General features: G+C 57.7%; 1 protein-coding gene across 4 annotated transcripts in view; it reads right to left on the bottom strand.

The window, feature by feature from the left end:
- FLNC (filamin C) overlaps positions 1-15,995 on the bottom strand; it is a 29,194-nt gene extending 13,199 nt beyond the window's left edge. For 3 of the 4 annotated variants that reach the window (XR_012432828.1, XM_045388415.2, XM_045388416.2), the window contains exons 1-22: positions 15,417-15,995; positions 10,901-11,149; positions 9,241-9,338; positions 8,948-9,098; positions 8,741-8,859; positions 8,433-8,510; positions 8,069-8,231; positions 7,701-7,901; positions 6,262-6,399; positions 5,746-5,872; positions 5,461-5,597; positions 5,068-5,261; positions 4,864-4,977; positions 3,781-3,924; positions 3,457-3,580; positions 3,199-3,359; positions 2,853-2,943; positions 2,595-2,764; positions 2,259-2,376; positions 1,906-2,168; positions 917-1,514; positions 34-207 (exon numbers count right to left, since the gene is read on the bottom strand). Coding sequence is in view for 3 of the 4 variants with exons in the window: in XM_045388415.2 (XP_045244350.1) it covers positions 34-207; positions 917-1,514; positions 1,906-2,168; positions 2,259-2,376; positions 2,595-2,764; positions 2,853-2,943; positions 3,199-3,359; positions 3,457-3,580; positions 3,781-3,924; positions 4,864-4,977; positions 5,068-5,261; positions 5,461-5,597; positions 5,746-5,872; positions 6,262-6,399; positions 7,701-7,901; positions 8,069-8,231; positions 8,433-8,510; positions 8,741-8,859; positions 8,948-9,098; positions 9,241-9,338; positions 10,901-11,149; positions 15,417-15,768 (3,964 nt within the window). In the remaining variant the exon portion in view is untranslated. Of the gene's footprint in view, positions 1-33; positions 208-916; positions 1,515-1,905; positions 2,169-2,258; positions 2,377-2,594; positions 2,765-2,852; positions 2,944-3,198; positions 3,360-3,456; positions 3,581-3,780; positions 3,925-4,863; positions 4,978-5,067; positions 5,262-5,460; positions 5,598-5,745; positions 5,873-6,261; positions 6,400-7,700; positions 7,902-8,068; positions 8,232-8,432; positions 8,511-8,740; positions 8,860-8,947; positions 9,099-9,240; positions 9,339-10,900; positions 11,150-15,416 lie in introns of those variants that run through there. The other variant, XM_074035946.1, reaches the window with a different exon arrangement.
- Between the last annotated feature and the right edge of the window lie 7,667 nt (positions 15,996-23,662).

The following is a 23,662-nucleotide window of genomic DNA, read 5'->3' as shown; positions in this document are numbered from 1 at the left end:
TGCCCGCTCGCCCGGCCCTCCACCGGCCCTCACCCTCCTCGTAGGCGGTGTACTGTACTCGGTAGGTGCCGTCCCCATTGTCTGTCACATAAGTGTCTGTCTTGGCCCCCGAGGGGTTGAGCACGCGAGCCGTCACGTGGTTGCCGCCTGTGGCTGTTAAGGATCTTGCATCCACAGTGAACTCAGTGGTCACCTCCCGCAGGACACCTGGAGCCCAGGGGTGGCATGCTCAGCAGGGGTGGGGGCAGCCTTCACACAGATGCTCCCTCTCCTCTCCCCCTCCTCTCCCTCTCCTCTCCTTCTCCTCTTCCCCTCCTCCCCCCTCCTCTCCCACTCCCCAACTCCCAGGCTGCTCCTCTGATCAGAGGCTGGGCCCCCTACCCTCCCCTGCACCTCCGTGAGCTCCAGCCTCTGCCTTCACTCCCTTCTCCATGTAGTGACATTCTCTGTTCACGTGAGTCACCCACCAGGCTGTGGGCCTGGGTCTTGCATCCCTCTGCCGTGCCCCATGCCTGGCCAGGGTCTGGCCCCGGCAGATGGCCCATTCCCACTTACTGTCTCCTGACTCTTGTCATCCTCTACCCCAGAGCTTTCCCCCGCCCCCCTCCAGAGCAGAGTCGTAGCTTTTTGCATCAGAGTACCCCTTAAGCACATGAAACAAGAGACCTCTCCAGGAAAACGCCCAGAGGCAGGTGCAGTTTTGCCACAAGAGCGGAGGCCAGTCTCCACTCCCAGTCTGCCCCTCCACTCCTTCTCTGGGGCTTCTGGGCCAGTAGGGACTTTAGGGCTGCCCTGAGAGCCCTCCCTTCATGCCAGGTGGCTCCCCCAGCCCTCAGCTCTGCTTCCCTCCCTCCCACTGACTATCCGGCTCCTGCACCTGCCACTTGACCTCACTTGGCTCCTCCTGACCACTCACCATGTGGCTCAACACCAGGCCCTGAGACCTTGACGCCACTGGTATCGACCGCAGGCTGCACATGGACGCGGGTGGGGAATTTGGGCACCGGATGCCCGCCATATTTGATGGTAATGGTGTAGGTGCCGGGGAAGGCAGGGCTGTAGGTGATGTGGTAGGTGCCATCCGCATTATTGTGAATCAGCACCTCGGCCTTGACCCCGGCATCCGACAGGATCTCAATGGTCAGCTCTGCCTCGCCTGCCTCTGAGCAGTCCACAGTGAAGGTGGCTGCCTCACCGGCCTTGCCGCGCTCCAGGCCCGGCCCACTGGCCCGCACCTTGCTTGGGTCAAACACGGGCCGGATGGTAGCTTTGAAGGGCGAGCCAGGGATGTGGGCTTCAGCAAACAGGATGTTGATGGTGTACTCGCCAGGCTCCGTGGGCAGGTAGCTGACAGCACATGAGCCATCACCATTGTCCTGGCACTCGATCTTGGCCTCGCAGGGGCCCTCCACGGTCAGCCCCAGGCCACCTGTGCCAGCCCCCTTGGTGTCGATGGAGAATGGTGCGGGGGTGCCTACCAGTCCACCCTTGAGACCGGGGCCGTAAGCACAGACCTAGGGGAAGAGGCAGGTGTGTGGGTTCCCTGCACCCGGCCTTCCCATCCCAGCCTTCATGGCCCCCACCCAACTCATCACCTCCAACTGTGGCTGCTATTGCAGACTGAGTGCTTATAACAATTCCAGGTGATGACATGGAGGCAGAGAGATGAAGCAATTTCCCCAGGTAGTGGACCTGGGATTCAAGCCCAGGTCTGACTCCAAGGCCAGGCTCTTAATAGCTAAGTTGTCTCCAAGGAAGGTGGTGGGGTGGGGCTGGTCTCAGTCCCACGTTCTTGGCTGTGCCCACTCCAGGCACATAAGTCCCTCTGGCCTCTGCCCCCTATGACTCTTCCAGCTTCCCGACAAGTCCCCAGCTCCCAGCCCCAACCAGCTCCTATCTCCTCACCTTGGAGGGATCAGGGGGCAGGACACCCTCCACAGCAAAGGGGCTGCCAGGCACTGGATGACCATCGTAGGTGATGTCCACCTTGTAGGGCCCCTCCTCCGGGGGCATGTAGCGCACAGCCTGGGCTTCCGCTCCGCCGCCTGGCTCCATCTTGCAGGGGATGGGCCGGCGAGAGGGCGAAGTCATCCGCACATCCAGTTGGCCTTGACCGCCAGCCCCTCGTGTGTTCACAGAGAATGCTTGTTCCTGTCCCACAGCCACCTCTGCGTGGAGGACAAGTGACACCATGAGGAGACTCCGGTCCACCCCACCCGAACACCCCTCACTCCCAGGGTGGCTCTTGCCCCACTTACTGCTATTGAGGCCCTGAACTTTGATTTTGCTGAGGTCCAGCGGGGGTGCCACATTCACCACAAAGGGGCTCTTGGGGACAGGGTCCCCACCGTAGGTCACTGTCACTGCCATGTTGCCCTGTTGGGTACAATGGTAGGTCAGAACTGGGTATAAGGCACGGTCCTGCAACATCCTGGTGGTGAATATGGGCTCTGAAGCTCAGATCCACCACGAGAGTGAGGGCAGGAGGCAGCGAAGGCATGGAGGATCCAGAACTGGTCCCGTGGGACTGGAGGAGGGAGACCCAGAGCTCCGACAGTCCAGTCGGGCGGGGGCATGGGAGGGGCAGAGCGCACCTGCTGGACAGCGGTGTACTTGACAGTGTAGGAATAGTCATGGTTGTCTATGATCTCAAAGTCCCGCACAGCCTCGCCCTTGGCTGTCCCTGCAAACTGCACATCCAACTTGGCCTTGCCGGCTCCCTTGGTCAGCACCGTGAAGTGGGTGGGCTTCCCAACTTCCACACCTGAGGAGCCACCCAGAGATGTGGTGAGGGCCTGGTAGCCACTTAACCCCAACCTCGAGCCAGGCCCAGCCCCTGCCCAGACACTCACCTGTGCGATTCAGCCCAGGGCCCTCGGCCTTGACTTTGCTGGCATCGTGGGATGGGTCCACCTTGATGTGGAAGGGGCTGGCGGGGATCTCCTGGATGTGGAGGAGGCTCAGTCAAGGCTCTCGAGGGGAACACACCCCTGCTGTTGGGCTAGATGTGGCTCAGGACACACCCAGGGGACCCAGCATAGACAGGGGCAGCCTCCAAAAGAGCCCCCTTTGCTTCCTCTGAGGCACCCTGCCTCACACAGGTAGCGCTCCACCATGTCTGTGGAATCATCCCTCCCTGTCCCGTGACAGCATCTCCAGCTGCCTTCTAGAGCTGGGAGGTACCAGGAGCTTGGGTACCTGGTTGGCAAACAGCACCATGATGGTGTAGCGGCCCGCCCCCGGTGGCGTGTACTTGACGGTGAAGGTGTCATTGTCATTCTTGATGATGTCGAAGTCGATGTCAGCCTCTGCAGGGCCCACCACGCCGGGGGCGCACTTGATGCCAATGCTCACGTCACCTGCAGAGAGGCGGGCACCGCTGTGAGTCAGGCTCAGCCCCCCAACCCGACTCACCCCTGCCCCCCTCCCAGACTCGCCCCTTCTGGCTGGGCGCACCTTGCCCTGCCTCGCTGCAGTCCACGGTGAAGTAGGTGGGCTCGTTGGCCTTGAGGCCTGTCTTCTCCACGCCGGGGCCGTACACTTTCACCCGCTCGGGGTGGCTGCCCTCGCCCACGTTCACCTGCAGGAGGGGTCACAGCTCAGCACGGAGACCTCCCTCAAGGCTCATCCTCCTGCCCAGCGCACCCAGCCTAGCCTCAGTGGCACCAGCCCAAGCCTCAGTCCCAGCCTGAGCCCAGGGACAACAGGGACTCTAGCGAGGCGCCCACCCTCCCTCAAGGACCTCTGGTGGTGGGCACGGGGCAGGCTGGGAGGACGCACCCGGAAGGGGCTCTTGGGCACGTTTACGCCTCCCCAGGAGATGATGATGGTGTGCTTAATGGGCTTGGTGGGCACGTAGGAGCAGCGGAAGGTGCCATCGCCGTTGGGGATCACCTTGATGTCGATGGGACAGCCGTCCGCGTCCTGTGGGCATCACCCAAGCAAAGTTCATAGCTGTGGCCTCTGCAGAGCGCCCTCTGCTGGCCACAGGTGAACCCAGCGCCTCCTTTCCCACTGCCAACGCGCAGGCACTCCCACCCCCACACCAGTCACTGAGGCCACCAGAGCCCAGGGCCACATGCTCTGGTGGCCAGAGCCCACCCTTGGAGCCTGGAGGCCTGGCTCAAGGCCATCTGTATGGCTTGCTCTCCCAGCCTAGGTTTCCTCAACTCTGAAATGTGTTGGACAGGAAGAGTGTGGACTAAATTTATGTTCCTAAAACTGAATCATGAGCCGTTCAAAGAAGAATCACCCTCTTAGATTCTCAAGACTATGTTCATTAACTTCTAGGGGTCAATGGACACCAGTCTGAGAAACCTTGTCTTATTCAATGAAACAATCTTTCAATTACAAATTAGCACAAAAATGACTCTTTGGTAAAATACATTTTTAGGTTATCATCATTAAGAAAACACAAAATTTGGCCCGCCGTGGTGGCTCACGCCTGTAATCCCAGCACTCTGGGAGGCCGAGGCAGGCAGATCATAAGGTCAGGAGATCGAGACCATCCTGGTCTCTACTAAAAAACACACAAAAAATTAGCCGGGCGTGGTGGCGGGCACCTGTAATCCCAGCTACTTGGGAGGCTGAGGCAGGAGAATGGCATGAACCCAGGGGGCGGAGCTTGCAGTGAGTGTTGTTCCTGGGCAACAGAGCAAGACTCCATCTCAAAAAAAAAAAAAGAAAAGAAAACACAAAATTTAAAATTTTCCATGGTACTGATGGGCCCATGAGTATCAGTCCTGCCTGATCTTCTGTGATGTTGTCATTTCCTGCCGGGAGGTCTCTGCCTCTGGCCTGGCCCTGCCTTCCAGGGTCCCTGCCATAGGTAGTAAGGGCAGCAGAGACTGGATAATGACCTACCTGGGCATAGAGCTTCAGGTCTCCCTTGCCAGCTGCACGGGCATCAATGGTGAACTCAGCGGGCTTGTCCACGATGCAGCCTGTAGGCTCCAGGCCAGGCCCAAAGGCCTTCACCTGTGTGGAGGGAAGAAGGCTGGGTTGGGGACGGGAGGAGAACCAGCTTGCCCCACCCCGGGGGCAGGTGTGTGGAATCTGGGACCATACCTTATCTGGGAAGCAGTCAGGTGGGGCGGGCAAGATGTGGGCAATGAAGGGTGAGTCTCGGATGTCCTCGTCGTCACAGATGACGTGCACAGCGTACTCCCCAGGCTCCGTAGGCCAGTACCGCACATCGCAGGAGCCATCCCCCTTGTCATCACATTCGATCTTGGCTTGTGAGGGCCCCTCGATGGAGAAGCCTGGGGCGAGGTCAGGGAGGGTCAGAGGGTCCAGCATCAGGCAAGACCCTCCCATCCCCCAGTTCCCCTCTGGCCGCCTCATGTCCCATCTCCCTGCTCACCCCAGCACTCCCCAGCATGCTCACTGCACCCATTACCCACAGTGCCCCCTGCTGCCCTCCCCCACAGCACTCCCTCCTCCTGCCCCTCAGCCACTTACCCAGTGTCCCCACCTCGGTGCCAATGGCTTCCACCACAAAGTCAGCTGACTTGCCCACCTGGCCAGTCTCCAAACCAGGACCCCAGGCCCGGACCTTTTGCACTCCTGCCTCTGGGCTCACCTGTACCTCAAAGGGGCTGAGCAGAGAGGGAGCTGGTGTCTACTCCAGGAAGTGACCCCCGAGGTCCCCCTCCATCTCCCCTCAAACTCCCCCGCAGCCCACTGCCCTTCATCCCTCCCTGTGATGTCCTAGACAGGACAGCATGGGGGGCGCAAGGTACTTACCTGCGAGGGATGGCATAGCCGCCCCACGTGATGGTCACCACATACTTCCCAGGCACTACCGGGTAGTACTCGCACTCGAACACACCGTCCCCAGCCTCCCGCACCTTCACTGGCTCCTCTGTGCCCTCTGAGGAGAGGGAGGCAAGGTGTGGGGATAGAAGGCAGATCAATAGCCTTGAAGTCCCAGCTCCTCAATCCCCTCAAGGAGCCATGGGGACCCCGACCCAGCCTGAGGGCAGTGCTCTAGTGAGCAGTGCTGCAACTCAGGGCAGGGACCACTTGTCATCCCTGTACATAACACCCCATATAGCACTTAGGGTAGAGAGAATCATTCCTGGCTTGAGACCAAGAAACTGAGGCAGAGAGGAGACAATGTGCCTGAGATTCTGGGGTGCCTCTGGTCACTGTGGAGCTGTGGTGCGGGCTGTCACTGCCCTCTGGGTGTCAGAACCACTGGCCATACTTCCCTCCTGATCCCCCAGCCTCACCCTCACGACCCTGGGCTCTGGCACTCACTTGGCCCCTTGACTGTGACCTTGAGCTCCCCGCTGCCGGCACCCTTGGTAAACACCTTGAAGTCAGCCACCTCTTTCACACGAACACCCTTGGGCTGCAGGCCTCGCCCAGAGGCGCGGCAGGCATTGGGGTTACAGGCTAGTGAAGAAACAGAAAGGAGGTTGGGGGTGCTGAGGAGCCTTGGACTACTAGCCCCCACCTCCCTGTGCACAGTGCTTCTAACCCCTCCCAGGCACAGGCAGTGGCCCACAGCGCTGCTCTGGAGCCCTTTGTGCCCCCAACACAACTGGGGCTGCTGGGCTGGAGCTGGTACAGGCCCCAGATCAGGCAGGTTACAAGAAAGCTTCCGAGCCAGTGCCACTGGGGAAATGCATGGCAGAGCCTGGGCTGAGGGTGGGCTCAGAGAGACAGGGAAGTCCCCTTTACCCACCCCCAGGCCATCCATCTAGAGCCCTCTGGGCCTCTCAGAGCACCAAAGCAACCTTAGGATCTAAGTCATGCCACAAAACATCCAGCAATGCCACGGAACAAGAGCTACTTCATAGAACTCGAAGCCTGCCATAGAACACAGGCAACTTATGGACATCAGCCTACCACAGACCGTGGCCAGTGGCAATGAGCCCAGGCCTTGCCATGGAACACAGGCAAAGGAATAGGAATCTCAGCCTGCCACAGAATCCAGAAAATGGCATGGAACCCACAGGTGCTACAGGCAACGACACATATTCCAGGACTACCATGACCACAGGCAATGGCACTGCCCAAGGGGTACCACAGAACACAGGCAGAGCTCAGAGCCCAGATTTCATCACAGAAATCACCAGGCAAGTGGCAAAGACACTAGACCTGCCACAGAACACAGACAATGGCATGGGACCTGGGGCCTGCCACAGGATGCCATGGAAGTGGGGCGATTCCACACTGCCCGGGCCAGGCCACACAGCGCAGGTGAGGCCAGTCAGCTACGGCCATGCCTGGCCCCGCCTCCACTGGAAAGCATTAACGTGGCACCACTCTCTTGGCCTGGTGGACGATGGGCACTGAGTGTAGGGAGAGAACAAGTGGGGCAGTCACCACCCGAGGGCCTGGTGTGAGGACAGTGCTCCCCAGATATGCCCCCACCCGTACGGCCCCGTCACTTCCGCTCAGCCCTCCCAGTGTGGCACGTGTTCTGGGACCCTCCACTGTGGCCTCCCAGCCCTGCTCTCAGGGACTCCAGCCACCTTGGGGGTGGGGCAGAGGACTCAGGGAGGGGGTCTCTGCAGAGCCCGGCCCCAGCTCTTCCTCTTGCCCCTTGCAAACCTCAGCCAGCCGTGCCCCTCTGCACCATGGAGTTAGTGCTTCATGTCCCCCCAGTCCTCAGGACTAGAACTTGGTGGCAATTCTCTGCATCCTGGCTTTGGTGAGGGCTACCGAGGGGAGCGGTGAAGGGCCCTTACCTTCTGACACGTGGACAGGGAAGGGACTGCGGGTGATGGGGGCACCCGCAAAGGCCACATGTACGGTGTGTGGCCCCTCCATGACAGGTCTGTATGTGCAGCGGAACGTGCTGTCACCCTTGTCCTCCAGGGCGACCTCCACTGTGTCCCGCCGGCCCTGTGGGTCCACGATCACCACAGCAACATCGCCAGTGCCGGCCCCTGCCAAAAACAGAGGCTGTCAGCACCCACTCTGGACACACAGCTGCCCCAGTGCCTTCACCCTGAGGCTGCCCCCCCTCTGGCTGGCATCCCTGCCCCAGCCCCACCTCCCACAGCCCCACACGGTCAGGGGCTTTCCGCCTGCACCCCACTGGTGCCCGTCCTACCCGCAGTGTAGATGTCAAAGTAGGTGGGTTTGTTGGCCACATTGCCCACAGGTTCCAGGCCAGGACCACGGGCTGACACCTTGTTGGCATCTCCCAGGGCCATGCCCACGTTCACCTCAAAGGGACTGCGTTCAATGTTCTGGCCAGCAAAGAGCACGGTCACCTAGGGGTCAGAGGTCAAGGGTTAGCTTCTAGGGGAGAGCAGTCCTGAGGGGGGCAGAGGGGCACAGCCACACCAAGGAGGGTGAGAGGAGGGCAGCTGGGGCTCTGGGCAGGGGTGAAGTGCAGGCTGAGAGAGGGGTGCATGCAGCCAGAGCCAAGGATGTGAAGAGCAGGGCAGGCAGGGGGGCCTAGAGGGAGATACCTTGTGTAACCCAGCGACCTTGGGCACATAGGAGACAGCGTAGGTGCGGTCTTTGTCATTGTTGGGAACCACCTTGGCCTATTGGGAAGGAAAAAGATTGGAAGCCTCTCCGATGACCATAGTCTCTCCTGACCACATAACACCTTATGCACCCCAGCCCCACTTAGCCCCCACAGTGACACCTTCCCCAGACTGCACAGCACAGTGTGTGGCTCTAGCAGTCACCTCCGGGCCATTCCTGTTGTTGGCCCCACGCTCTCTGGTTCCAATCCCAAGCGAATCCCTCTTCCCCAGCGGCCTCTGCATACCTCCTCGGTGTGGCCTTCGGGGTCTTCGATGTAGACCAGCACCTCGCCCACGCCTGCGTCCACCGTCTGCACGGTGAAGTGGGCAGGCTGCAGCACTGTGTTGCCCTGTGGCTCGATGCCTGCGGGGTAGGAGCAGAGCCCAGGTTACTCAGGGAGAGCCAACATGTGTCCAGCGGCCCAGGAGGGCTGCCAGGGGCTCACACGTACCAGGCCCATAGGCGATGGCTTTCTTGGGGTTCAGCTGCTTGGATCGAACAGGGGCGCCGGGTTTGAGCTTGGCCTTGGGGAACTGGGACAGATATGTCATAACAGAATGCTCATCCACATTGGGGTCCACGATCTCCTCAGGGGCAATGACCTGCGATGGAAGGGAGTGATGTCACATGGCGTCCTCTTTTTCCCAGCAGCCCCAGTCTCCCCCTGCACCCTGCTCAGGTAAACTTAGAGAACCAACCTCTGCCCCTGCCCCCTGTCCCCCGCCGCCCCATCTGTGCAGGTACCTGGGGCACCCCAAGCCAGTCGTCGGCCTGCTGCATGGCCTCTCGGGCGTTCTCCACGGGCTGGTTGGGATCCCAGGCCTCCCAGTCGGGGCAGAGACCTGGAGAGGTGATGGAGGGAGACAATGGTGAGGGGCAGCCAGCTGGCCAGGATGCAGGGCATTTGTTCACCTAACACCCTCAGAGGCTGTGGCTTCACACCCCTTCCCACCAGCTCTAGGCCTTGACCAGCCAGGTTCCTGTTGATCCCATCAGCTGCGAGGCCCCTCACCATGTAGGAGCACGACAGCCCTCCCCACCACCAACAATGAGGCCTTTCTGCCCTCGCTGACGCAGCCTGGCACCAGCCCTGCTGGCCAGCCTCCTGCCTGCCCAGGCCCCAGCTCAGACCTTGAGCCCCAAACCCTGGGAGGGTGTCCCCTCTCAGATACCTCTCGCCTCATTCAGCTTTCTCAGGGGTGGGCAGAGGAGGTCAGAGTGCTTGTCCCACATACGCCCCTGACCCATTCCTAGAAGGCTTCCTCACAGCTGTCCTGAAGCCCTAGATCTCCAAACACTTTTCATACCGGTCTTAGGGGATAAGACTCCCTATTCCTTCTAACTGCTCACTTGCGGAAACTGAGGCATTAAAGGGCCTGTGGGGAGAGAATGACTTCTCCTCTGCCATCCTCAGGAGCCCCGCCCTCCTAACAAGAAGGATGCTGAGGCAGCCCCAGATCACTCCTGTGAAGGCTGGAGGTGAGGGGGCACTTGGTTCAGGCCAGAACTGGAGGAGGAGGACGGCACACCGTTTCGGGGAGGGGGCTGGCTCAAGACTGGAATCCATGACTGGCTGGAACAGCTGAGCTCACTGCTGGCAGCCACACCAGTTATGGGCCATGGCTCAGCAGCTGGGAATGCTTCCCAGGAGGCTGTGCCCCCGCCTCCCACCCCCTGCTCCCCGGCTGACCCCAGGGTGGAGGAGGATTCTCCCAAGGGGCTGTGACTCCAGGAGAAAACCTATCTTTTCAGGAGGTGAGGGGCAGAAAGGGAGCTGTCCATGGGGTATGCTCTAGCCAGTGATGCCTCAGTTTTTCATGGCTCCTGAGCTGCCCCCACTTGACCAGGCCAGGACCTACATGGAGAAGGGGCAAGGCTGGGTCACCTGCCACCAGGCAGTGCCCCACTGGCCTCATCCCACATCATCCTGAGCCTCAACCCCTTCTCAAAGCCATCCCAGGGTCTCCCAGAGAAAACCCTTCTCTGGATCTAACTCCTGGTCTTGCTACAAGTCCCGGTCACCACACTGCCTCTCTCTCAGCTCGGCAGGAATAGCGCCTCGTGGGGCAGGGAGTCCAGGCCCTAGGCTCTAGGTGGTTCTGCCATGGACAAGCTGTGTGATCTTGGATAAGTCACCAGCCCTCTCTGGGCCATGGTGTCCTTGTCTGTAAAATAAGGGGTTTTAAACCTCTCCCTGCCTCTGTGGAATCTGGCACACTCATCAGGTAGGGCCTGCTGCCAACCAGCAGACAGTCTCAGCTGAAGGAGGACAAACCCTGCAGGGGATCCTGCCCCCCAGGCCTCAGGGTGTGCATTCTGACAACCATGTGCCTTGGCAGCCCCAGCTTGTCCCCTCTGTCTTTGGGAGCTAAGGGCTCCATGCTGTGCTTGCTGGCCCACTCACCAGGGGCACAGTTGTCCACCAGGGCACCCAGAGCTTTGCCATCCTGCCAGTCACGGTTGAAGTTGGTGATGGGCAGCTGGGGCACCTTGTTCTGGATCCAGCCGAGCAGTCGCTGCTTGGGTGTCTGTTTGCGGGCGTCCTCATCATCTTCATCCTCCCACATGGGCATGGAGATGGAGTAGTGCAGGATCAGCGTCCAGATCAGGCCAAGGATCAGCTTCAGGTTCCCATCCACGATGGCCTTGCTGTCTGCAGAAGGGAGGGCACAGACAGGCTCAGGGGCGCCCCACCCTCCACTGCCCCAGAGCACCCTCCCTCACCTGCGCAGCTCCTCGGGCCAGAGCCCTGGGGTCAGGCCTCTAGTCTCTGCCTACCTGACCCTCTCCCTCCTGCAAGGCCCCACTCAGATGCCAAGTCCTTTATGAGGCCCTTCCGGTCAGAAGGCTGCTTCTCTGTGTTCCTGTGGTTCCGGAAGGTACCCTCACCTCAGCTACAGCCAGTGAGTCTGCCTCCTGTTTATGTAATTACCTGGTTTCTGTCTGGCCTTGTGGGATTGTAAGGCTCCCAGGGCAGAGCCTTTTTGTTTTGTTAACAGTTCTACTGAGCTATGATTGACATAGAGCAAACTGCACATGCTAGATAATGAAGTTTGAGAAGCTTTGACACTATGGATATCTCACGAAGCCGTCACCACAGATCGAGAATAACGAAGGTACCATCCATCACTCCCCAAAGTTTCCTTGCACACACCCCTTTGTGAGCCCTCCCTCCTGCCACCCTCGTCCTTCCATTCCAAGCAACAACTGATCTGCTCTCTGTCACGACAGATTACTCTGTATTTCCTAGAGTGTTATATAAATGGCATCACACAGTATATACTCTTTTTTTTTGGTCTAGTTTCTTTCATTCTAGACACTAGGTTTTATCTTTCTACAATGAAGGTCTTAAACATAGTAAGGTCTCAATAAATATTAGTTGAATGAATGAATATTTTAAGAACTGAAATTGGAGCGGAGTAGGACGAGTTTCCACTCACACTCTACCCTGAATGCCACAAAGGGCTTTAGAAACCAAGGGGTTCCGATAGTGGGGCAGGGGTGGGTGGGTTGGGTCCAGTACATTCTTGGTTAAGTCTTGAAAGTCATGTTGTCAAAGGCTAGGGGCCAGAGGGACTCCAGCCTCAGGAGCTGACACACTCCACCCATCACCTCCTTTGAGCCAGAACTGGTTCCTCAAGATTTGGGGGGGCCTAGATCCCACTTAACAATCAGAAAGAAATATCCAGAAGCCTGGGGCGGCCTAGCACATAGAAAGATCTTTGGAATTCAGCTTACTTGTAAAGAGCAATGAAGTTCTGAAATCTATCAGCTTCCCAAAGCACTGCTTTCAGGAGGCTGGAAGCGGGTGGAGGACTCAGTCTTGTTTACTGATGTTGCCCGAGAGATGGGAGAGGGTGGAGCAGAGGCTTCCCTTTACACATCTTCTCCCCTCCACCCTTCCCCACATCTTGGGGAGAGTGTTAGGAGACCAAGAGCCTGGGAAATCCAGGGCATCCCCTGCCTCACTCCCACCTGCCATGGGAGGGGTGCCTCAGTCTCCCTGTCCATCTGGCTGGGGCTCTGGCCTCCTGGGCTCCCCCACCCTGTCACTGATTCATCCTTCCTTCCCCAGCAGCTCCCCAGCCCGCCCCCTTCCCCTGGCTCCACTGCAGCACAATGGTTTGGCAGCTTTCAGATTCCATGACACACTCACTCCCTGCCTCCCGGTGCTTTCTCTCAAACACACAGGCTCCAACACTTTCACACAGTCTGGATGCCCCAGTGCCCCCAGTCTCTCACAACCCCGACAGACTCCAAAGCTCACATGCCCAGAAGTACTTCTTGCAAACTGGAGCCAGACCCCTGGGCAGGAAGCCTTGAGGTTGCAGGGGTTGGAGGGGGTGTGTATATGGGGAGGGTGGTCATTCATACTTGCTGGAGAGGGAGGTTCTCCCCAGCAACTGGCCCTGGGCCAGACAGCGAGTGGTCCAGGCTTGGGGCAGGAGAAGGGCAGTGGGGCCCCAAGTCCCACTCTGGAAGCAATGGCCTCCCTCTCCCTCCTCCCTCTCGGAGGCCAGGCAGAGGAAAGGAGCTCAGCGCCACCAGGGCCCACCAAACCACTTCTCCATCTGCCTAGGGATACCCCCAAAGGAGTGGGAGGAGCCAGACAGCTAGTCGAGGCCACCCCAGGCCTCAAATGGAGGGGGAGGAGAGGGCTGGGCCTAGGGAGGTGCTGGGACAGCTGCTGCCCCCTCCAGCCCCTCCCTCGGTTGTTGGCTCCAGGAGAAGGAATAGCAACTGGGGAACAGCTGCGGGACAGAGCTGCCTCATAGGCCTCTTTGTTAGGGGATGAGGGGCGATGGGGGCCCAGGACAAGGTGGTGGGGATATGAAGGGCACAGCTCCTTTAGCCTGGGCTCAGTGCCCCTTCTTCAGGTGGACTTGGATCCCAACTGCTACTCCAGACCCCGACTTCCCTTCTAGAAAGAGAAGTGGGGAGTCTTTCTGATGCCCCCTGAGGTGCCCAGACTCTCGATTTCAGTGCTGAGACAATACTCAGAAGGAGGCCCCGTAGATCGCCCCTTCCCACCACTAAATGGAGTAGGGGAGCGAGCAGAAGCAGGATGCCCCCTCCTCATGGGCAGCCCCTTTGGACCTCTGCCGGTCGCTGCCAGTGTCCCCTCCCCTCCAGCCTCAGCCTGGGGCCGGCAGCTGAATTGCTGACAGCTTATCTCATCAGCGCAAGTGAGCCACTTGGCCCAAATGAGGACTGCCTCCCCTTCCTCCCAGCGGGAACCAGGGAGCTTCCCTCCCACCCTCAAACCAGCTTTTGCTTCTTCCCCTCAGCTCTAAGCTGGCCCCTCCTCCGCAGAGCCAAGGGGGCTGGAGCCAGGCACCGCCACGGGGGAGGGGAGAGGTGTGCTCAAGAAGGACGAGGCCTGGAGAGGGGCCAGGAGCCCCCGCAGACTGGAAGGGAGGGGAAGGCTGAGCGGTTTCCTACATGTCTTGCTGAGGCCTCCGGCTCTTCCCTGAGACCCCACCTGGGACAGTCAGTCCTGCCTTTCAAACCCCAGTCTGCTGAGGATGCCGGCCCAGGACTGACTCCTCTTTGACCCCTCAGCCTCCATCACGTAGCCCTCAGCCTCACTACACACTCCAGGCCCCCTCCCCCACCCCCTGCCCTCAGCCTTGTCCTTCTGGAAAGCTCAGAGACATCTGCTGTGTCACGGAGGCAGGGCTATTTCCAGGCCAGGCCAGGCGGGTGGGGTGGGGGGGCAGTATAGGGGCAGGAGGGGGTAAGGGCTAGGGAGGGGACTGGATGGGGCAAAGGGCCCCGGGCTGACCTCAGCTGCTATATCAGGAGGCCTAGAGATCGCCCCAAGGGAGAGTGGGGCGGACAGAGAAATCTCAGGGAACATACAGTGTGGGGCCCACCTGGCCCGCCATGAAACTCCTCTCATGGGGCCTTGGGGTGCACCGTCCAAGAACCCCATCCTGCAAATCCCAGCAAGGTTCTTAAGAGCTCTCCACAGGGGTGGGGGGGTCTTCCCCAGGCCCCCCAGCCTCAGGGATGACTGCAGGACTCTGAGGGCAGGACAGCCTCCTGCCACTCCAAGCCCACCCTTGGTGTCTTTGCTCCCAAGACTGGAGTGCCTCCCCGCCCCCACTCTGCACTACACACCTTCCAAATCTGGTTACACTCAATGACTTCCTCCCTTCCACAGGCCTTCCCTCCCTCTCCCGCAGCCCAGACCGTTAGCTGCAGCCAATCCCGGGGTAGGGGGTGGGCTGGGGCAGGGCCTGGACTTGCGGAAGCCCCCTCCGCCGCAGGCTGAAGCAGGAGGAGGACAGTCAGGGGTTAAGTCTCCCCGCGCTCGCTCAGTGCCTTTTTAGGTTTCTGAGGCTGGGCCCTGCCTGTCCTGGCCCCCGGGCCTGAACCCAGCTGCTGAGCACATGCACGAAGAGGGCCTCCCGCGCCAGCTCCCCTCGGCCCCAGAGCCCGCAGACGCGGGCAGTTGTTGGGACCTGTCTTCAGCCCTCTCTCCTGGCCCGCGGAGGGGCTGCGAAGCTGGGGAGCCACTTGTTTTGTTGGGGGCCCCCAGTAATCAGTGACAGGCACAAGTTCTGTCCTCCCAAGTGTGGGCTAGGGTTGCCCGATGGAAGGAAAGGGGACAGCGAGCGGAGACGGGCGGTAGGAGTGTGCATAGCGAGGCGGCAGCTGGAAGGCACGCAAACCCTAAGGCCTGGACTCCCCGGGGCACCCAGGGAGTGCTCGCTGTCCCCAGAGGGATGTGCAGACAGTGCCCGTGGCCCGCGTCGGTGGGTGGGAGGGCCGGGGCCAGGGTCTTCTCTCTGTACCAGGGGGGTGCCCTCTGCCCTGTCTCTCAGATCCTCGAGCGCCCACCCCGCACCTGTGTCCCCTGCCCCATGGGATGACCCTATCCCTGACGCGCCCGTGCCCTCGCCCCCCGCACTGACCTATGGACACAAGCTTGATGTGCTCACGCTCCAGGAACTCGAGGGCCACGGACACGTTCTCCAGCTTCATTTGGCGAAAGTTGGGGCGCGGGTGGAACTTGCGGTACATGCGCTTCTGGCTGAGCACCTCGAGCAGCGCGATGAGCCGGAGCCCGTCGCTGAGGTCGCGCTGCAGGTCGGTCAGGCGCTTGCCCACGCACTTGAGGTGCTCATTGCACCAGCGCGTGAATGTGTTCTGCTGGATCTTCTTCCACGGCGCGTCCTCCGCCAGGTCCTTCTCCGTGGACGGCATCTCGTCCGTCTCGTCGCCCAGGCCGAGGCCGGCGTCTGAGTAGCCGCTGTTGTTCATCATGCTGGCGCGGGCTGGGGGTGCGGCCGGGGCTAGGGCCGGGGTTGGGGCTGTCGGGGGCTGTAGGGCGCTGTCGGGGCGCGACCAGGGAACTCGCTGCGCTGCGCTCCTCTCCAACTTCTCTCGCGCCGGGGCTGGCGGGGCTCGGCGGGGCTCAGCTGGCCTCCTAGGTTCTCGGCCGCTCTCTGGCTCTCTCTCCCTCTGGGGGCGGAGCGGTGCTCGGGAAGTGCGGGCTGGGCCGGGGCGGGGGGTTTAAGAAGCCCCCGGGCCGCCGCCCCCCCGCCGCGCCCGCGGCCCCCGGGTCCACGTCAGAGCGCCGGCCTCCCAGGAATGCCGCCCGGCCAGCGGGTGGGGGCCGCGCCGCGCAGGACGCCCCGCCCCCGTCGCCCCTCCCCCGCGCCGCCCGAGCGGCGGGACAGGGTTGAGGGTGCCCACCCCCTGGGCCCCCGGTGCCGCCGCGCTGGAAGGTGGCGGGGAGGGCCGACAGTTCTCCATCCACACCCAACACACCAAACTGTCAGGAATGAAATATGCTCCCTCCACACCTCGCACGGGCCAAAGAGGTAAATGGGGAAACTGAGGCCAGCGATTAGGGCAAAACCCACTGATCTGGTGTTGACAGAATTTTCTAGACTAGTTGGTGGCAGGCTGTTGACGGGACCTGCGAGGGCTGGCTCCTAGCCCAGGGCATTGTCCACCTGTGGACAGGGAAGGGAAGTGTGTGTGCTTGTGCAGAGAGGGCCTGAGAGGAAGCAGGGACCTTGCCCAGGCCAATGAAGGAGAATCCTCCGGGGGGTGGGGGGGTGCCTCCCAGCCATTACTTGACTTTACAAATAGAAAAGCCTCATGTGGGGCCCAAATCCAGAGTTCCAGGAGTAAAACTGGGCCCCCTGCCCCTGACTCAGTGTCCCGGTCAGCAGCCCGTTTGGCCTCATCACCTCAGAATGAAGCTGAGCTCAGGAAAAGGGCACACAGTGACTCACACTGTGTGTCCCCCTCCCCCAAGTCTGACTCAACTGAGGTGGCACTCCATAGTGCCAGGGAGCCCCCTGGGCAACGTGCCCATTTGGGCCATGGGGCAGATCCTGCCAGGGAAAGGGTGGGTCAGCCAGGCTGAAACAGGGAGAGCCCCAGCCAGAGCAGCCAGAGGGAAATGTGACCAGGCAGGTGGGCAGGGCCAGGGTCAGAGTGGTCAGGGAGAGCCCAAGGGAGCCAGCTGGGATGCCCAGGCAAAGCTGTACTCAGGGCAAGCCAAAAGCTGGAGGCCTGGGGAATAGAACAGCAGGGAAACTGAGGCACCCAAACAGACCCTCTGGCCTGGGGTGAGGAGAAAGAGCTAGAGAACGTATTTATTTTTCTTTTCTTTTCTTTCTTTTTTTTTTTGAGATGGAGTTTCGCTCTCGTTACCCAGGCTGGAGTGCAATGGCATGATCTCTGCTCACCACAACCTCTGCCTCCCAGGTTCAAGCGATTCTCCTGCCTCAGCCTCCTGAGTAGCTGGAATTACAGGCATGCGCCACCACACCCAACTAATTTTGTATCTTTAGTAGAAACGGAGTTTCTCCATGTTGGTCAGGCTGGTCTAAAACTCGCAACCTCAGGTGATCCGCCCACCTCAGTCTCCCAAAGTCCTGGGATTACAGGCATGAGCCACCATGCCCAGTCTAGAGAACGTATTTCTATAAGGAGAAGATCCATTCTGCAACTCTGTAGCATACATGCAGCCATATCTCCCAGTTCCCCCTTTTTCAAGCCATGTGTCCTCAGCTTTCCCATCCTTCTAGACCCAGTTAGTCGAGTTGAGCTGGGTAGGAGGCCATATCTGAGCCTGAGAAGTTTCTTCAAGCCAGGGAAGGGTCTGGGCCCTTTTAGGTAAATCATTATATCTCATTCCTTTTCTACCCCTAGACCTGGCGTAAAAGACAAGATAGTGAGCATCTTTGGGGGCTCTTTCCCCCAAGGGCCAATGAGGGCACCCCCTGTTATGGAGCTGAGGAAAGTTTCAGGGTTCTGTGGGGGGCAATGCTTATGATGACAGGGGTCTATGAATAATTTCTTTCTCTTCTCATTGAATGAAATTGCCTGGTCCTTAGGTAGGGAGGGGGAGGAGTAGAGAAGGGACCAGAAAGAGCAAAAGGACCTGCTGTGCATGGCTGGGGGTGGGGGGAGCTCTAGGGACCCTGATAGTGACAGGCGAGGTATAAATAGCCTGGGCCTTGTGGCTCATGTTCTGTCGGCTGCCTGTGACGAGGTGCTCAGGAATTCCACTCTCCTGTTGGCAACCCCTTCTCTCTATCTCTAGAACTCTCATTCTCCCCAAGCCACCTTCAACTCTTGGCTAAATCCACCCGTCAGGCACCAGTGCTGTCCATACACTTGAGAGACTGAGCTCTGCTGTGGAGAGAGGCCCGGCTCCTAGGACACACAGCTGGGCCTCACAGGGGAACTGTGTATATACAAAGGCCGACTTCTGACAGCCAACCTGAGGTGCCAGGGGCTCAGGGTTCAGCAGTGCTGCCTCTGAAACCCTGGTGAGTAAACTGAGGCACAGATCTGAGAAAGGATGCATTCCTCTTTGAGCTGCTGGGGTGGAGAAAGGGTTAAGGTGAGTTTGCTTGGAGTTGACAGCCCCTTTACAGACCCTAATAGTCCACAGTCCTGTTTTGCAGGCATTATCTGAGGTCCCCCAGCCAACTGAGCGCCTCTGTTCAGGTGGGAGAGGCTGGAGAAAGCCAGGAAGAGGAGAAGGAACTCCCATTGTAGCTTCCCTTGCTTTCCCTCTGACTCATGAGCTTACTCCAGGGGAGGTCAGTGTGCGGGCTCCAGGGGAGGTCAGTGTGCGGGCCCCAGGGGATCAAGTGAATGGTTGGTAGAGGAGGGTGCAGAGTGCCAAGGGATGATTCCCGTCACCCCCCCCCCAACCCCCGCAACTGTCCTCAGAAACCTGAGCCTGTTGCTCTCCAGGATAAATCGGGGCCTGACTCAGGCCCCAGCATCCAGTGACAATCAGCCTGACCCAGGCGCGGGCTGGTGACTCAGCCCTCAATATAGCCCATGAGCCCAGGCCCCCAGCCTGGCCAGCCAGGCTGGAACAGACCGTGCACAATGCTGGGCCCCGGCCTGCCAAGTAGGGCCCCCTCCCCGAGGAGCGCTGACATGCTCCTCCCTAAGCCAGGCAGGGGCACATAGGGGCTTACAAGGGGTTTCATCAGCTGAGTATCTGGGCAGTGCTGTTTGGGGCCACAGGCCGTTTATAGCCCCCTGACTCACCACCTGCTGACCTATCTCAGGAGACCAGGTTGCCTGGCTCTTCACCTGGTCCTGCCTCTGCCATCGAGGGGCTCTGCTCATCAGCCACCAATATTGGCCATATTTATCTTGGGCTGAGCTGAATCCAAGTGAGCGGGTACAATGAGCCATGTTTGAAAATACTGTTTTTCTGGAACCAGGGATATTTCCACAGTCACCTGTGATGATACTGGGCTGGCCAGGTCACAGCAGGCACTTTCAGTGATACTGATACTGACTGTGGCACTGACCCAGTTGCCAGGGACAGTGTGGTAGAGTGGAATGATCCATGGGCTGAATTCCAGACTCTTTACTTCTAGCTCTGTAACCTTGGGCAAGTAACGTAACTCTTTTGGGCCTGTTTTCTCATCTTTTTTTTTTTTTTTTTAAATGTGTGAAAATGGAAGGAAATCACAAGAAAGATGGTTAGCATGGTGCCTGGCATCTAATAGGTGATCCAAAACAGTTAGTTTGCTTCCTCTGATTATCTTAGAGACCAAGGGGTTCTGGTGAGAGAGGCCTTCCCCTGCAGCTCTGTGTCCACATCCCCGTGGGGACCACTGCCTGGATCTCCAGGTTGTTCCCCTCTCCCCTTCCCTGCAACCCAATATTCCCTCTGCCACAATCAGAAGTGGCAGTACCTGTCATCTTTAGAATCACCCACCCTGCCCCAAAAGCAGCTGGTCCTTGACAGGAGTGGCAGCGGGTGGCTACTCTACCTCTTGACCTGGAAAGGGAAACCAGAGAGGGCTGGGCTGCAGGCAGCTTGCAGAAAGGAGGCAGTTATGCAGAGGGCAGCAGTGGGGAGAGATGGAGGCTCCTGAAGGTGCTTTGAGTCCCTGGTTCTAGCGCACCTAGACCCAGGTGCACGCCTGCCTGTGGTTTCCAAGGCATACCCCTCCAGACTTAAGATCAATCCTTTTTTTTTTTTTTGGTATAAATTCAGAGGGTACAAGTGCAGTTTTGATACATGGATATATTGTTTAGTGTGAAGTCTGGGCTTCTAGTGTAACATCACCCAAATCATGTACATTGTACCCATTAAGTAATTTCTCATCCCTCCCCTCGCCCCACCCCCACCGCTTCAAAGTCTCCAATGTCCATCAGTTCACGTTCTATGTCCCTGTGTACACATTATACACATTATACACATTATACACATTTTTTTTTTTTTTTTAAATAAGGAGTCTTGCTCTGTCACCCAGGCTGGAGTGCAGTGGCGTGATTTCGGCTCACTGCAACCTCCGCCTCCCAGGTTCAAGCAATTCTCCTGCCTCAGCCTCCCGAGTAGCTGGGATTACAGGCGCCTGCCACCATGCCCGGCTAATTTTTGTATTTTTAGTAGAGACAGGATTTCCCCATGTTGGCCAGGCTTGTCTTGAACTCCTGACCTTGTGATCCGCCCGCCTCGGCCTCTCAAAGTGCTGGGATTACAGGCGTGAGCCACCGCGCCCAACCTTAACTCCACTTATAAGTGAGAACATCCTACTGCGTTTTTTTAAGCTAGCTTAAATGAATGTTTCACATTCAGCAGGAAAGATTCCTCTTCAAAACACCTGGGTAACAGTGTATTATTAAGACAAGGAGACAGAAAGTCCAAACCAAATGAAGAGAATGGGATTCTAAAATGAACAGAGGGTCAGGTGCAGTGGCTCCCACCTGTAATCCCAGCACTTTGGGAGGCTGAGGCGGGCGATTCACTTGAGCTCAGGAGTTTAGACCAGCCTGGGCAACATGGCAAAACCTCATCTCTGCAAAAAATACAAAAATCAGCTGTGCGTGGTGGTGAGCGCCTGTAGTCCCAGCTACTCTGGAAGCTGAGGTGGGAGGATGGCTTGAGCCTGGAAGGTGGAGGTTGCAGTGAGCTGAAATTGCACCACTGCACTCCAGCCTGGGCAACAGAGTCAGACCCTGTCTCAATCAATCAATCAATGAAATGAACAGAGAAGGATATGTCCTAAAGGGAGGGGTTTTGTATTCTAAGCAAAAAGGTGGGAAAAGCAGGCCCACATTCCTGCCATTAGGCAGGCTCTAGGTTCAGGTCCCCTAGCTGGAGACCACCCTACTAGAACCTGACCTCTACCCTGGCTTGTAATTCCAGATTAAATCAGTGATCTTTAGTGTCTTAGTCCATTTGGGCTGCTGTAACAAAATACTATAGACTGGGTGGTTTATAAACAACAAGAATTTATTTCTTACAATTCTGGAGGCTGGGAAGTTCGAGATCAAGACGCCTGCAGATTCCATGTCTGGCGAGGGACCTGCTTCCTCATAGATGGCTGTAGTCTTTTTTTTTTTTTTGAGACGGAGTTTCACTCTTGTTGCCTAGGCTAGAGTGCAATGGCAAGATCTCAGCTCACCATAGCCTCTGCCTCCCGGGTTCAAGCGATTCTCCTGCCTCAGTCTCCCGAGTAGCTGGGATTACAGGCATGTGCCACCATGCCTGGCTAATTTTTTGTATTTTTAGTAGAGATGGGGTTTCTCCATGTTGGTCAGGCTGGTCTTGAACTCCTGACCTCAGGTGATCCACCCGCCTTGGTCTCCCAAAGTGCTAGGATTCCAGGCGTGAGCCACTGCGCCTGGCCTGGCTATAGTCTTAGTGTAAACTTACATGGCAGAAAGGGTGAGGGATCTCTCTGAAGTCTCTTTAATAAGGGCTCTGATCCCACTCCTGAGGGCTCTGGTCTCATGACCTAATCACCTCCCAAAGCCTCCCTCCTAATATTATCACCTTAGGGGTTAGGATTTCAACATATGAATTTGCAGAAACATGCGGACCATAGCTTTTGGCTGTAAGTCCTTTCCACCACTGATACCCATGTTCTTCAGTCAACTGGTGGCGGCAGTAAAGTGGGTAAACAGCAGTCTCACTACACTCAAAAACAAGCAGCCAGTGGCACCAGGTCAGTTGTGAAATAGTTTCTTTAGGTTACAACTGAGAGCATACAATCTAATGTAAGTGACTAGAGTGGTGCCTCTCAAATCTTACTGTGCATACAAACTAACTGGGCATCTCATTAGAAATGCAGATTCTGCATCAGCAGGTCTGGGTTGGGGCCTGAGATCTGCCTTTCAAATAAGCTCCTGGGCAATGCTGATGCTGCTGATCTATGGGTCGCATGGAGTAGCAAGGAGCTAGACCAGCCTAGGTCAGAACTGTCTTCAAAGAGGAGTCACTTAGAGCTGGGGTGCCCAACCCCCAGGCCATGGACCAATACTGTCAGGAACTGGGCCACACAGCATTAGGTGAGTGGTGGCTAGGCAAGCATTACCACCTGAGCTCTGCCTCTTGTCAGATCAGTGGCAGCATTAGATTCTCATAAGGAGCAGGAACCCTATTGTGAACCGCGCATGTGAGGGATCTAGGTCGCACACTCCTTACGAGAATCTAGCTAATGCCTGATGCTCTGAGGTGGGACAGTTTCATCCCGAAACCGTCCCCATCCCCCCTCCATCTGTGGAAAAATTGTCTTCCATGAAAACGGTCCCTGGTGCCAAAAAGGTTGGGGACCGCTAATTTAGACAAAGGCAAAAGAGGCATGTGGCACTGTCTTCAATTTGCCTAGTTGTAGTCACATTTCTAGGAGGCTAGTCACAATTTCAGCACTGGCCCCATGTCTGCTAAAATGGACTTTCAATTCAGCCATGTCACTTCTCTGGGCTGAATACAACTTGAAAATCTCCTAATTCTAAATGTCCTTGCTACTCCCCGTAGGTAAGAGCTAGAGAAGGAATGAATTCATTTAGCTTGGCAGTGCTACTACAGTATACACTCTGTACATGTGTTTCTTTGGACGTTTAGTTGAATGGAACAAAGTCCTTTCGGGTGGGAGGGAGGAAAAAAGAGGGGTCCAAAGAAACCCAGGAGTCATGGGGTCATTCTTTCCACTATGGCTTAAGAATATGCTTGGGGCTGGGCACTATGCCTCATGCCTGTAATCCCAGCACTTTGGCAGGCTGAGGCAGGAGGATTGCTTGAGCCCAGGAGTTTGAGACCAGCCTGGGCAAAATGGTGAAACCCTGTCTCTACAAAAAATACAAAATTTAGCTGGGCATGGTGGTGCATGCCTGTGGTCCCAGCTACTTGGTAGACTGAAGTGGGAGGCGCTTGAGCTCAGGAGGTGGAGGTTGTAGTGAGCCAAGATGGTGCCACTGCACTCCAGCCTGGGTGGCAGAGTGAGACCCTGTCTCAAAAAAAAAAAAAAAAAAAAGAAAAGAAAAAGAAAGAAAAAGAATACGCTTGGGGTCTTCTTTCGTATGGAAACATTCATGATGATAACCTCCAATCACAAAGGTTCCACAGGAATGAAGGTAAACAGGAACACACATAAACTACCCTCATCATTCTACTTGTCCCAATTAGAACCATCCCCAGGCTTCTGTCCTGCTCTAAGCTCCAGGAGGCTGAGCTTGAAAGATTACATCACCTGGGCACCTCTGCGCTTTGTCTTCCCATTGGGTTCAGCTGATGAGCTACAGTAGAAAACTGGCAGGTGGGAGGAGAAGGTAGGGGAATACATATCCCACTTCATCACGGCTCTGGCGGGGGCTGCACCCCCTGTGGCTGCCACTCCTGCCTGGGGCCCATTTTCAGAGCTCCAGCTCTTGC

Source organism: Macaca fascicularis, chromosome 3 (genome assembly GCF_037993035.2).
Source record: "Macaca fascicularis isolate 582-1 chromosome 3, T2T-MFA8v1.1".
NCBI lineage: Eukaryota > Metazoa > Chordata > Mammalia > Primates > Cercopithecidae > Macaca > Macaca fascicularis.
The sequence above is the reverse complement of the archived record's forward strand: the minus strand, read 5'-3'. Positions and strand labels throughout refer to the sequence as shown.